The 14,456-nt window shown below is 37.3% G+C and overlaps 2 protein-coding genes across 2 annotated transcripts; both read right to left on the bottom strand.

Annotated features, from left to right (window-relative positions):
* Positions 1–8: 8 nt before the first annotated feature.
* LOC106337853 lies at positions 9–4,065 on the bottom strand (the record flags this gene model as incomplete). The annotated part of the gene is made up of 8 exons (XM_013776960.1): positions 3,907–4,065; positions 3,463–3,549; positions 3,112–3,339; positions 2,807–2,971; positions 2,672–2,725; positions 2,442–2,588; positions 1,985–2,360; positions 9–1,456 (listed from the first exon to the last, which is right to left on the bottom strand). Coding segments are annotated over exons 1-8 (2,664 nt in total), but the record flags the coding sequence as incomplete, so codon positions are not given.
* Positions 4,066–6,725: 2,660 nt separating this feature from the next.
* On the bottom strand, positions 6,726–9,120 carry LOC106340890. Its single transcript, XM_013779725.1, has 7 exons — positions 8,948–9,120; positions 8,756–8,842; positions 8,447–8,671; positions 8,191–8,352; positions 8,025–8,078; positions 7,362–7,508; positions 6,726–7,233 (listed from the first exon to the last, which is right to left on the bottom strand). Exons 1-7 carry the CDS (start codon positions 9,095–9,097, stop codon positions 6,862–6,864), a joined length of 1,197 nt encoding a protein of 398 aa, XP_013635179.1. The 5' UTR covers positions 9,098–9,120; the 3' UTR covers positions 6,726–6,861.
* Positions 9,121–14,456: the final 5,336 nt, after the last annotated feature.

The raw sequence follows: 14,456 nt of genomic DNA, 5'->3' as shown, positions 1-14,456 counted from the left end.
AATCGAAGATGCCAAAGCCAAGATTCCTCCTTGTAGCACTTCTTGAGACATCGTGCAATGTCATTTTGAATGTTTAGGACAAACATTCTATTGCTTGACATTGTCACCTTTGTGATGAGATTATTTGCATTATCTCTTAAGGAAAGGCTTTTATCTTTTAGTCGAATGTCATAACCTTTCTCTATGAGTTGTCCTAGGCTCAAGATGTTGGTCTTCATGCTTGAAATGTAGTAAACATTCGAAATGAATTGATGATCTCCATTCTTCAAGCAGATGAGAATATTTCCTTTACCTTTCACCTCCATCTTCGATTCATCTCCCAAAGCCACATTGGTTTTTACTAATTCATCGAGCTCCACGAACATGCTTTTATTCCCACACATATGGTTGCTTGCACCACTATCAAGGTACCACTTGTGAACCTCATTTGGTTCATCCTTCTTGTAAGCCATCAATAGCATATCTTTTTCTTTACTCATTTCTTCAACATAGTTGGACTTCTCTTCAACTCTATTGTTGTTTGGAGTTTTGCACTCAGAAGCATAATGTCCAAATTTCCCACAACTATAGCATTTGATGCTTGATTTATCGTACCTTGATTTTGGGTTTCCTCTTCCACGACCTCTTGATGAATTATCTCCTCTTTGGTTGAAGTTGTCTTCATATGGTCTCCAACCTCGTCCATTTACACCACAACCTCGTCTTCGGAAATGACCGCCACCACGTCTTAGATTGCTTCGGCGACTTTCTTCCTTGTGATCAATTCTCATCTTGAGAACTTGCTCCACAATATCTTCTTTCTTCTTCTTCTTTTCTTCATAAGCTTGTAGTGATCCAAGAATTTTCTCCATCGTCATAGTCTCCAAATCCTTTGTCTCTTCAGTCACGGTGACAATATGCTCGAATTTTGAATCCAATGATCTAAGAACTTTCTCCATGATTCTTACATCATCTAACTTCTCACCATTTCTTTTTAGGTTATTAGTAACAGTCAAGACTCTTGAGAAGTAATCTGAGATGAGTTCTCCTTCCTTCATTTGCAATGCTTCAAATTCTGCTCTTAGAGTTTGAAGACGTACCTTCTTAACTTGTTCCGCTCCCTTGTAAGATGTCTGAAGCTTCTCCCATGCTTCTTTGGACGTCCTTGCACCAGCAACCTTCTCAAATGTATCTTCATCTAACCTCTGATAGATTAGACAGAGAGCCTTCTTGTCTCTCTTCCTTGAATCTCTCAAACCATCCTTTTGAGTTTGAGAAAGACCACCATCATTCTCCGGTTCATTGAAGCCTTTTTCGACTATCTCACACACATCATGTGCTCCTAGGATAGCCATCATCCTAAGACTCCAATTGTCATAGTTGCTCTTAGTGAGCAATGGAACTTGGAAGGGAACACCATTGTTTGCCATCTTCAAAAGGAACTTGTAGCTCTGATACCACTTTGTTGGAATGAAAAACTTTGTAGAGATGGAGAAAGTGTTTTAAGTGTTTGAAGAGAAAGAAACTTTGTGAAGAAGAAAGATTTTATAACTTAGAAGAAGATTTTTATTACTTGTTACAAGCTTTGTTTTTTTTCTTGGTGATGCAAAATGAGAAGAGAGTGGAGGTATTTATAGCCTTCATTATACAAAATATTTCAAATATTTTAATTCTAAACCTAGATAATTCTAACATAATATCTAAATTATTTTATCCTAATTTTCTAGATAATTTTATAAGAATATTTAGATTTTTATTTTAAGGAGGTGGATGATTTTTCTAGAATTTGGGCTAAGTTTTGGATCCAATAATGTTTAACCCAATAATGTTTGATCCAAATGAAGTTTATTTTTCAACAGTTAGTTGGTTTTGGATTCTGATGCGGAAAGTGTCAATCTTTAATTTATGTCTCTTGCAGGTTTTTTTTTGCTAAACGAATTTATTTTATATATTTTTGACATTTATATAAGACATTTTAGTTTTGGCTTAATCTAGGCTCATGGACAATGAGGATTGCGACCAGGTCCACCATAGAAAAAGTAAGTTCCCCACCTCTGGCTAGAGCCAACTTGAAGGTTATAGCATTCAGGCCGAGTCACAGTAGCTTCAAGATTTTGTGGAGAGGGTGTAATCGGATAGTTAGAAGTATCTATGTACTCTAAGCTATTGAAGTAAGCAGCCTTCCTAAACCCTTTCTCTGCAAAATGGCCACTCCCCATTTGCGTAAGCGTATGTGTCCCCCGGCCACTAGTGTAATACACAATCTCACCTCCCCATGCGATCTTTCGTGCCGAGGCTGCTAGCTTGGGGACTATAAAGCTTGGCCAGTATCCGATTAGATATGTCTCAAACTTCAACCACCAAAGTCCAGTTTTTTGATCCTAAAACGTGTTTTAACTTAATAAAAAAATGACCCTCTTTGTGAAAATGTTTAGTTAATATCTCTTCTAAATGAAGTATACCTTCTCAATGGTTAGAAGGAAGTCGTATTGTTCACCGTTGTAAGTTGAGAAAGTGTTGAGAGCTGCACCAAGGGAGATGTGTCTGCTTACTTGAACAAAGCCTGGACAGTCAAGATTGTAACATCCGGTTTCTCGGTATGTATCGCCCTAAGTTTTTTTGGTGGAAAAGTATTATTAGTATACAACGTCGTCAATTAAAAGATTGATATGAAAAAAAAAAGAGAACTTACCGTCCAATAAGCGAAAAGTCTTGGGTTTTTGTCACCATACAAAGCATGCAAGATCTTTTTTAAAGCAAGAAAATGAAGTTAGAACTATTAGGTTAACAAAATGAACCGTGACCTCAAAAAAAGAATAGTAGTTACCTGCCAACCAGACTCCAAAGTGTTCAAACCAGTGTCCCAATCTCCATTAACAACCCATGTTTGAGCCAAACTAAACTCTCTTGTCCTTAGAACATTTGGTTTCCATATACTTATACGGCTCTTGCTGCCATGGAACTGACCATAGTCCACGTACACACACGTATGCTACAATTGAATTTGATTAAAAAACTATGTTGTTCAATCTCAACGTATATATTCAATACTTCTCTTTAAATTGGAGCCTATTGAAATATGTCTGGCCTAAGCTCTCTTTTTATATTTGAGCCGGGCCAGTGTATACCAACCTCATGAACTTCCTCGGTCTGAGCACCTTCAGTATGATAAATAGTTGGTGGTGGACTCTTTCTTCCATACTTTTTGATGGAACCTGATCTGATAAGATCATCTCTTGTTGTTCTTCTGATGGGAATAGTGTTCTCAGGACATTCACCTTTTGTTCGCCACAATTGGTGTATAATGTATGTCTTATTACCTCCTGTTTTGTCCCTTATCGAGTTACTTCTTGGCCTCCTCTTTTAAAGAAAAACGGTGCAACACGTGAAATGTTAAGACTACAATATCAACTTTTAATGAGAAAAGAAATATGTGTGTTCAAAAGAAAAATGAGAAAAGAAATATAAAACTGTATTAGCAACCTGAATGGTGTGGTTTTTGAATAAAGGATGATCAAAAGCTGGTTGGTCGTAGATCCATACACAATCAATTATATCTCCATCTGGACTCTAAAGAAATCAATGCAGGAAGTTAAAAGCAATTAGTCAAAATAATCTTGCAAATTATTTTTTTCTGTACTCTTATCTAAGTTTTAGTGAAACCTCAAAAATATTTAAAAGATAAATTTTATATTTTTATATTTGCTTACATTATGATTATAATTAATTAAAATCTATAACCAATCCAACCAATAGTTCAACAGTAGTACTAGCTACGCAGGGTAGAAAGAGACAAAAATGAATAAATCTAATTTTTGCATAGAAACTTACCAATCAAATAAAGTAAAACAAAACAAAACTACTAAGACGTATTACAAAAGAGAACAAAGGGAATAGAAAATTAGAGATAAATGTTTTTCTCAATACATGGATGGATTTAATGGCCGGTTTGTTGAGTTGTTTCAACCGTAGTTCGATTTCCTGCTCATGGAAATCGGAAGGTTTGCTCTTTCCTGGAAAAGTTCCGACTACAATTGGTATGACCATACAGAGAATTAGGAAAACCATGATCTTATTAAGCATCATTGCATAGGAGGGTTGCAACTAATATTGAACTATTAGTGCATCTTAAGCATTTGAAAACAATTTTTGGACATAATTGGATTAGTATATATAATAACTTGTAAGAAGTAACATTAATAACCCTTTTCGTATATGAAAAAAACATTATTATAAGTTTTTGTCAATAATCTAAGATTTAATTTTACTAAGGAAAAAGACTATTTATATTATTATGCATTTCCCCCCCCCATCAAAATCTAAATCAATCATATAAACTAAAATAGTATCGATAAATCCATAAAATCATAAATCACAAAAATTACACGATATAAATATTAATTGTAAAAAAATAAATATAAATGAAAATGTTAACTATTTTCTAAAATATATATGTTATCTTTTGAAAATAAACTGCAAGCAATATAAATAAGTCTACATATAAAAATCATTGAAAACTTATATAAGTTTCCTGGTTAAAAATAAGCTTACCAAACTAACAACAAATTATAAAAGTAACAAGTATATATAGTTTTTGACAAAAAAAAACAAGTATATATAGTTTAAATTCATTTAAAATATATAAAGACCAATAAAAAGTAAATCAAACCATAAATAAAATTAATTTGATAGAAAATAAGTCTATAAAACCATAAAAGAACATCATTTCTTTCCAATGAATGAAATACACTCTCTTACAAAAGAACATTTAAACGTATGTTACGTTGTTAATTTCTTAGGAAGTAAACCTAATATTAGCTAAATGTAATAAATAATATATATATATATATATATATAAATATAAATATAAGTAACAATATCTAATTGAAAGTCTTACTAGATGTTCCTCAAAACTGTATTGTAAACTGTTGTCTCATTTTGGGAGATACATGAATGTAAAGTGCAGTTAAAAAAATAGAAATATAAAATAGTTATAGTTATAGTAAAAGATCACGAATATTGTATACTAGAAATATGTGAAAATATTAGTTATCTCTCAATATATATGTATATAGTTTCATATAAAAGTATAGGTACATAAATCTTACAAAAATATATGTCAATGATATTTGGTGCCAACATGGTTGGAAGATCCATCTATTAGAATAAGAATGAAAATTTTCAGAAACAAATCTTGCTCATTTACTAAATCACCTAAAAACTCTAAAATTAGGGAAAATTCACTTTCACCATAAACTTTATAAATAAATAAAACAATTTTGGTCCCAGTTAATTAAACATAATATGTTGCAGGATTGAAGAGATAGAAATATAGTAAATAGTTGATGAGATATATGTAAAATACCGCTTTGGATTCGATTTCTCTTGGCCACCCGTAGACACCTTAAATAACAAGAAAAACCGAATTTCTATGGGTCTCGTGGTGATTAGTCTTTGGGTATAGAAAGTTTTTGGGATTACACCACGGTTATAAAAAATATATATATGCAAAGTAAACATTGTTATAATTTGTTGTACTCTATATTATCCTATCAACATCTTAGTAGATATATATGTTTATAAGAGTTGATTCCTCATATTTTTATAAACTAAGAAAATAGATAATTTCTAGTGGTTACATTTGCAACGAAAATGAAAACTGACGCATGACAAACTTAAACATCATCACAACGCGTCATAAATCAAAATCAATGATAAGTCATTCATGATTTAAACATCATCAGAGCAAGCAAGATTCTCTGGTTGTACAAAGACTTAGTCATAATGCGTTGCATCCATATATCCATGTGTATGTATGGATTCTATTTCCACTCAATATGTCTATTTTTTGGTAAAGTCAAAAACAAGTCTATTTTTTGGTAAAGTCAATTATGGCTACTTTACTTTTTTTTTTTTGAATTGAAATACTACTTTACTTTCTGATATTACGATATTCGTTGTGGGGGTTTTTGGCGAACTTTGTCATGTAATGCTCCAGTTAGGGTTTACATTGTGATGTATTAGCTCTGTCCAGAAGATTTCAGGTTGCCTTTTAGTTGATTTTCTGCTAAGCATGTATATATTATTAGAAAATAAAATGTTTACGCTTTACAAATTGCTTAGTATTTGCTTACCGTGTTGTATTTATTATTCTGATTGTGACTTAGTTGTGAGGTTGAACGAATCCCTATTATGATCAGGTGGCATTTTTTATTATACTTAAGTGAAGTCTCCTTCCTTTAATCGAATCATAAAGACCCGAGTAGTCATACTGACCGGTATGAAGTCATGGCGTGTATCAAGATCTAAGGAAATCGAAATGTAAGAATTTGAAATTTTAATTAACAAAAAAAATCAAAAACATTTTCTATTGTTCTTTAATAAAGGCACACAGCGTTTTAAGTATCAGAATACCTTAGAATGTTGTTCAATTACTAGGAAGTTTAATATTACTTATTATTGATTTTAATTAAAAATATTCATCAGTTATTCTATTTTTCCATTCTGAACACAAAAAAAATTGGTCTAACCCAACGACCATAAAAGAGTCAAGTTTGATTTTTATATCAAAAAGGCTTTTGTGTGTTAAGAATGAACAGAGGTTCCTTATTAATATGACTCAAGATAAATAAACCATTCTTTGAACAAAAAAAAAACAAGCCATTCTTCAAAAATGCACTATAACATATAAATAAGATTATAGGTAAAAGGTATATATATATTGTCTTATATAAAAGTCTCGTAGGCAGACAGATCAAGAGAAATTAATTATTATTCCACTTATACACACGTTATTCATGGACACAAGTACGTTCATATTCAAATACAAACAAATATGTAAAATCCTCAAAATATTTGAGCTGTTGAGCACATAGATCCAAATCAAGGGCATCTCTCGTTCTGGCCAGGACCACCATAGAAGAAATTAACCCCCCAGGAAGTTCCAACATCTCCTGCCTTAATGTTGTAGCAGTTATCATGACCTGTCGAGGGGTAAACTCCTTGTGGTTCTGTCAGAGTATTGGTTCCATCAATTGTCATAAGATTCCTGAAATAGCTCGCTTTCTTAAAACCTTCATCTGCAAAATGCCCACTTCCCATGTTGGTGCTCGTGTGTTTCCCATCGGTCTCACTGTTAATGATTTCACCTCCCCATTGAACTATAGTAGCTCCATTTCCTAGAGAGTTAAATAACTGGCCAGGCCAGTACCCGACAAGCTCTTCACCAATCTGTAGCCACCAGTTTTCGCCGTCCTATAAATACTCGACAATTCATTTTGGGTTGAGATGCAGATATAATATAACATAGGGAGCAGCTCAATTACATCTTAAATCATTAATAAAATAAGAATTTTTTTTTTATATATGTTAGTACTTGGTACCTTCCATATAAGTATGGAGAGCTCGTATTGATCTCCGTCGTATTGTGAGACGGTAGTGAAGGCTCCACCTACAGTGAGACGATTGCTCCTTTGAACGAAACCTGGGCAGGCGTTGTTGTAGCACCCTGTACTTTGATATCCGTCGGCCTATTTTCAAAATAATTTTTTTATTATGATTATCGTCTTTAAATTCGTAAATCTGCGCGCATACAAAAATTTAGGAGATACTTTTTTTTGAAAATTTGATAAATTAAGAGATACTTTTATATCATTTTTTCTCAAAATAGAGACTTAAATTTAACAAACCGTTTAAATTTACATCTTAAACATCAGATTCTAAACCCTAAGACCATCTCCATATTGTGGGGATGTTGATGAGTTTTCCTCACTAATATAATATTGAACTGTACACTACCTTGTTCATTAAATTTATTATTTACTTTTAATTAATTAAAATAATAATATTTTACAATTCGGATATTCAGATTAAGTTTCTAATTAAGTGATGGCCATGTTCTAAACGCTACAAAATAAACAGTCAGGTAGGCTTAAACTCTACTACTAGCTTTTATTCAAAAAAAAATTCTAATACTAGCTAGTGAGCCGTTTAAATTTTTATATGGTTAGCTTTTTAACATGTTTAGGTAGAAAATGGGAACTTACCGTCCAGTAAACAAATAATCTTAGATTATTATCACCATATATTGTTGGAAAAACCTATAGATCAAGGCAAGCAAAGGCAGTGTTAATTAATTAAGATGTTTAGCATATGAAAAAAGACTTCGAATATGAACAAGATGTAGTTAAGGATGGATAAGAATTACAATACCTGCAACCCAGCTTCAATTGTGTTACGAGTAGTGCCAACTCCAGACACGAGCCAAGTCTGAGCCAAGCTGAACTCGTCGGGAACTTGAACTTCTGGTTTCCACATATTTACTGTACATTTTGTCCCGAAATACGTTCCTTGCATGGAATTCATGACCGCGTACTAAACCAGCTCCAAAAAATGGGAAAGTGTAAGTTAAGCGACAAGAGAGAGACTGCAGAGTAATTAACACGAGGACAATATATAAAAGGTGTACCTCATGGCCTCTACTTGGATCATACGTATTATCTTCAGGGATGCTTGGATTCGTCTTTTTCCCAAAACTCTCAATGGATTTTGATCGTAAGATATCTTCTTTCTTTATTCTTCTTATCGGAACTGTATTTTTAGGGCATCTTCCATTCTTGTGCCACGCCTGAGTAGCCTTTATCTTTTTCTTGGTGTACGTAGACGTACTTTCCGGTATGAAGCTCGGTCTCATCTACGTGCGAAAACTTAACGTTTCAGCATCACCATGCATGTATATATAAACAAAAGATATACAGATCGTAAATGAAGTTAAAACCTGAATGGTGTGGTTTCTAAGCAGAGAGTGATCAAAAGCTGGTTGATTATGTATTGGAACACAATCTATTATATCTCCATCTTCGCTCTGTCAAAGATTAATGTGAAACATTCAGTCTCAGTAAAGTTTTCCTCCGAATAACCAAAGCATTGAGTTTATGAATATGGAATTTGTATTATTGTATAAACTAACCTTAATGGACATAAGAGCAATCTTGTTGAGCCGCTTCAAAAGACTTTGTACTTTGATTTCCTGGTGATCGGAGAACTCTTTTCCATAGAGACAAGGAGAGATTATCACCCCTATCATCATCAGTGCTACCGTGAAACCGGCCATTCCCATTTTTTATGGTTAATTATAATCCTTAAAACCTACTCTTTAGTATTTTATAAATTTTTCTGTTAACTACTATTGGAATTTATAGGAGTAGATTGCTCATATATTCTATAACTTAGGAAATTAGGTTGAAAAAACTAGTGGTTACATTAACACGTTAATGAAAATTGACTCATGACTTAAACATCATCACAATCCCTCATGACTTTAACATCCATGAAAATTTACTCATGAAGTAAAGGTCATCAAAGCAAGCAAGTTTCTCGTTATACAAAGACTTTGGTTGGCGTTGTTAATCCATTACCCTTCAAATGCATATATGGTCATAGATAGACATGTCAATTAGGGCCGCAACCCGAGTGAAAGGCCCCGACCCGGTTTTCCTTACCGCCAGTACGATCCCAGTTCACTTCCTTCGATCAAACATGATCCATAACCGATTTTTCCCTAACTTAAGATTTTTATTACAGTTTTCCTCTATGAAGTTCAGATCAGTTCCCAATGTTCACTAAGCCTAACCAGCATCCTAGCAAATCACTAAGACTGACAGTATAAAAAACATGTACCTTACTGCCCTGGTGCTTGTTTGTCTCATGGTCCCTCCACGTTCCATCCTTGATGTCTCCATGCTTCCCATCTGTCTTATCCAGCCAGCTCGATCAGATACTTAACCGAATCCCCTTGTTCCTTAGTCACTTAGCCAACCATCCCCACATGACCAAGAACAAAGAGAGACGGCTTGGTCTCCAACCAGCCATCCAGAAGAATCAGTACGCCAGCCATGCTCAGCGTCGTCCCAGAACCAGTCACTGATCACTCCCAGATCAGTCATCACGTATTCAGCTCTACAGTCCACTATCCAGTCAGTACTCCTCACAGCCATCATGCTCATCAGTCTATCTTGTACCGTACATCACCAGACCTGATCGCATCCATCACTCCAGTCAAACCTATCTCATCAGTACCGCGTCCTTCCATAGCTCGGATCATCTCATAACTCAGTATCCAACCCTTCCTTCAGTTCTTTAGAAAGGTCCTACAGCATAACCCATCGTATCCACACACACGCTCACGCTCCAGTCTGCTCTCAGTTCATCCCGGACTGCACAGACCAAACCATAATCCACTTCTGTGGGCACCACTGCTCGATCCAGTATCCAGTACCCAGTCGGAATTGATCCGATCAAAACATAGAACCCTTCAGTACGTTGCCTCCACACCAGCGACCATTACCTCTCGATCATAACCGCCACAGACTACAGTATCGTCGCGATTCATCAGTACACGGCTCTAATCAGAACAGCTTAAGCAGACAGACCCTTTCCCTTGGCTTGAGAACGGTCCTACAGACTGTAACAGCCGTAACCACCAGTGCTTACATCGTGAACCATCGCTCCACATCCAAACGTTCCATCGCTTGTACACAGACCCGATCGGAATTGCCATTCCATGATTCGCTCTCAAGGTTCTCTAACTGTAACCGCCGCCTTCACAGATCTTCAGTATGACCAATTGCTCAGTCCGCAAGGATCAGTACGCAACTAAACACAGACTCGCGGTCACCGTCGATTGCTCGGATCGGCCTTCCGGCCTTCTCTCTCACTCTCCTCGTCAGTTCCCTCTCTCTTTCGGGTCCTTTCTCCCCTTCCTATCCAGAACCCGTGTGGAAAAAGAGTCGCCTTTCTGTTCTGCGGGATTTTTCATTAAAAGGGAGTTTGGGCGGTTACTTCTCGGCCTTAACTGTCCATAACCGTCCCATAACTGCTCCCGTGCCCCAAACCCATCAGTAACCGCTCTCGGACAGTTTCTTATCAGTCCGTAACCGTCTTTGACGATTTCCCAGTAACTCCCAGCAGTTCCAACTGCTCTTTAACTGCCTTAGCGGTTCGAGAACTCAACTGTTCATAAACCGTCCCAGTCAGTTAAGCAGTCCAGTAACCACCTGGAGCCGTCGTGTAACTGTTCCGGTAACTACTTTGTAACCGTTCCAGTAACTGATCCCGCCATTCTCCTTAGCTAATCAGTTCATGTTCAGCTTAGTATATGTTCCCGTCAGAACGTATACCAGTCAGTCCACACATTGACTAACTGGTCTCAGATGACAAGTCCAGCTGCCTCGTCTGAATCGTTCCAGCTTAGTCCGACAAGCTTGACTGCTATGTTCGGACAGACAATATCGTCTTAACCCGACCTGTACTATCCAGATGACCTGTCCAACATGTCTCTCCCATCTGATTAGTCTGGCCTTGGACTGATCCAGTCTGGCCTTGGACTGATCCAGTCCAGACTGCGGGATGGGGATGCTACAAGTCTCCCCCACTTGGAATGAATTCGTCCTCGAATTCAGCAGTTAATAGAACTTTGTTCTATCCAATCAGAACAGTCTCCCCCACTTGGAATGAATCCCAAAACACGACATTCATGCCTTAACTCAATTCTCAGGCTTTCGGTCACTCGACCGTTTCTGTGTTCCAGACTTCCTGATCACAATCACACGCATCAGGCACAGTCTCAGCTATCGAGTTCCTTGATCCAGTGCCTTCTCACATACTTAGTCTTAGCAGACTCAGTTCAGTTCCCAAACTTCCTTCTGAGCAACCTCCTGATCTTTGGACACACACTTTGGTGAGAACATAACTCCCAACAGTGTTGACCAGTTTACCTCAATTCTCGAAGTACTCAATACCTTAGTTGAGTTTTTCCAGTCTTTTCCTTAACCGGTCACAGTCATTCACTAACCTAACCTTAGTCCTTCTAGGACTCAGTTCAAAGGAGTCTCTGTCTATCCTGACTTGACTGTTTGATTCCCGCACTCCAGTGTTCCTTAGCATGGCCTAACTCTGAATACTAGGAACTTAATCTTTTCAGAACGCATGGATCTCATCTTGATCCTTAGAGTTCTTTCCTCGGATCACTCCCTGATCCTAACCAGTCCTCGACCACCTATGATGATCGACATCAGCTTTTCTCAGATCTTTACTGATATTTATTGACACCTCCGGATAATTATTGATCCTTATAACCATTTCTTACCGGATCCTACACTTGATCCCTTGTACAGTTTTCCTTTCGGACTCTCAGTCCTTCCCGGTTCACAATTCCAAAATGGCAAACTCATCTAGTTCCCATTGACTCAGTCACAGTTATGTCTTGGAAAATCAGCAGTTCCCAATGACATCAGTTCATACAATACGTACCTAACAGACATACGTCCTACAGACATGTGATGGCAAACTCTCACTAGTTCCCATCCATGCTTTCATCGCGATCGGAAACCCACAGTAGTGAACTTCTTGAGTTCTAGTGACAGTACAATTATGTCTTGGAAGGTACATCTCCCACATACATCAGATTGGGTTTCCGCAGACTACAGTACAGACACGCGATGGTGAACTAATCTAGTTCCCACCGACGCGATTATAATTACGTCTTGGCAACTCTCCGGTTCCCACAGACGTCAGGACAGTACATGCGATGACAGACAGCCACGTCTTGGAGACTCTCGGTTTCCATAGACGCTAGCACATACATTATCAGTACAATTATGCCTTAGCTAACCCATTCGGTTCCTAAGGACATATCATCACCACTAACACTAATGATTCAGTATTTCCACTTGTCCAGTTGATCAAACACTTAGTCTAGTCTAGCATTATCATTCCAAGTCATCGAGCAGCCGTCTAGAAAATCCATCCGAGTCTTAATGAGCATCTCAGCCATAAGCAACTAGACTGATCTAGACTCTCGCATGAAAGGAATCAATAATCTAAACTCAAATGATCGTCCCACGTCATCGAGCTGTCATCCACAATCCAGTAAGCCTTAGCAAGCATCACCGCCCCTAAGTACATTGTCTGATCTAGACGCTCATGATATGAACCGATCGTTTACTACTTTTGAAACTCTGATGACAACTCATCATCTATGGCATCTTGTACCTCCAAGTAGTTTCTTGATCACCTAACAAGTCTTTGGCAAGTACACCTGACTTCCAATCTCTTGTTCAGATAATATCAACTCTCGGACAGCTCAAACCTACCAAGACGATCAAGCTTAGTCAACTTTGACAATCCCTTTGTCCAGATCCTATATCCAGACTTGCCTACACTCACCACTTGCTAAGTGTAAGTCTAACTCAGATTTTTCCAAAATCTTTTTATGAAACTTCCAGTTCCATTTTCCCGGACCAGCTTGTCCATTACCTTGAAAATCTTAGGATCCGTCTAAGCATTCTCAACAGATGTTCCATCCGAATGTAAGTCTCTGTACTTCACATTCCAGCATCAATGCCTTAGCCTTTAGTCCTTAGGCTCTTCCATGGACGACTTGTCCAATTCAGTTTTCCGATTCCCTGACTCTTTCAGGTTATCCCTTAGCAGTCCTTCCATTGCCTTAGCCAGTTCATTGAGATTCCATCTCAATCCTCAGACTACCTGTCCAACTTCATCTCCGTTACAACAATCAACTCATCCACTCGGCTATCCTACCTTGAACCTTTCCGCTGAAGCCTTCTTTCCAAATTCAGTTATGGACATCTTGTCCATACAAAGTTAAACCCATCATCTCCTTGGCTCCATATCCGACATCATTGTCCTTGACAGTTCCTTGTCTTACTTAGACTTTTCCGAAGCATCCTTGGCTTCCTCGAGCCACTTGATTCAATCCTAACTCTAGTCAACTTATTATCCTTAAGCTTCATAATACACTTCGTCAATCTTTCCCGTTTCTTCACTTCAGAATCCGGATCCATTGACTTAAATAAACCTCTCGGTTGTTTCCAACACTTAGAAAAATTTATTGGATAACTCTCTTGAGTAATACATAACACCTTAAGCAATCCGATCATTCTCCAACTGATCTTAACTCAAAGTTCATTCCACCAATCCAGTCATTCATCAATGATCTTATCTCCAGTTTCTTTCCAGTTAGACTCCTAACTTACATTTGCCCATACAAAGTGTAAGTCCGACTTGATCACTCCCAAGATCAACTCTCTCGTCAGTTCTCCAATGCTCGACCTTAGCATTTTCCGCATCCGTTCGGTCTAGACAAATCTTGTATCATCCTTCAAACTCTGTCCTAGAACCGTAATCGCTCTGATACCACATAAAAGGTCCCGACCTGGTTTTCCTTACCGCCAGTACGACCCCAGTTCACTTCCCTCGATCAAACATGATCCATAACCGATTTTTCCTTAACTTAGGATTTTTATTACAGTTTTCCTCTGTGAAGTTCAGATCAGTTCCCAGTGTTCACTAAGCCTAACCAGCATCCTAGGAAATCACTAAGACTGACAGTATAGTAAACATGTACCTTACTGCCTTGGTGCTTGTTTGTCTCATGGTCCCTCCACGTTCCATCCTTT

This window comes from Brassica oleracea, chromosome C4 (assembly GCF_000695525.1).
Source record: "Brassica oleracea var. oleracea cultivar TO1000 chromosome C4, BOL, whole genome shotgun sequence".
NCBI lineage: Eukaryota > Viridiplantae > Streptophyta > Magnoliopsida > Brassicales > Brassicaceae > Brassica > Brassica oleracea.
The sequence above is the reverse complement of the archived record's forward strand: the minus strand, read 5'-3'. Positions and strand labels throughout refer to the sequence as shown.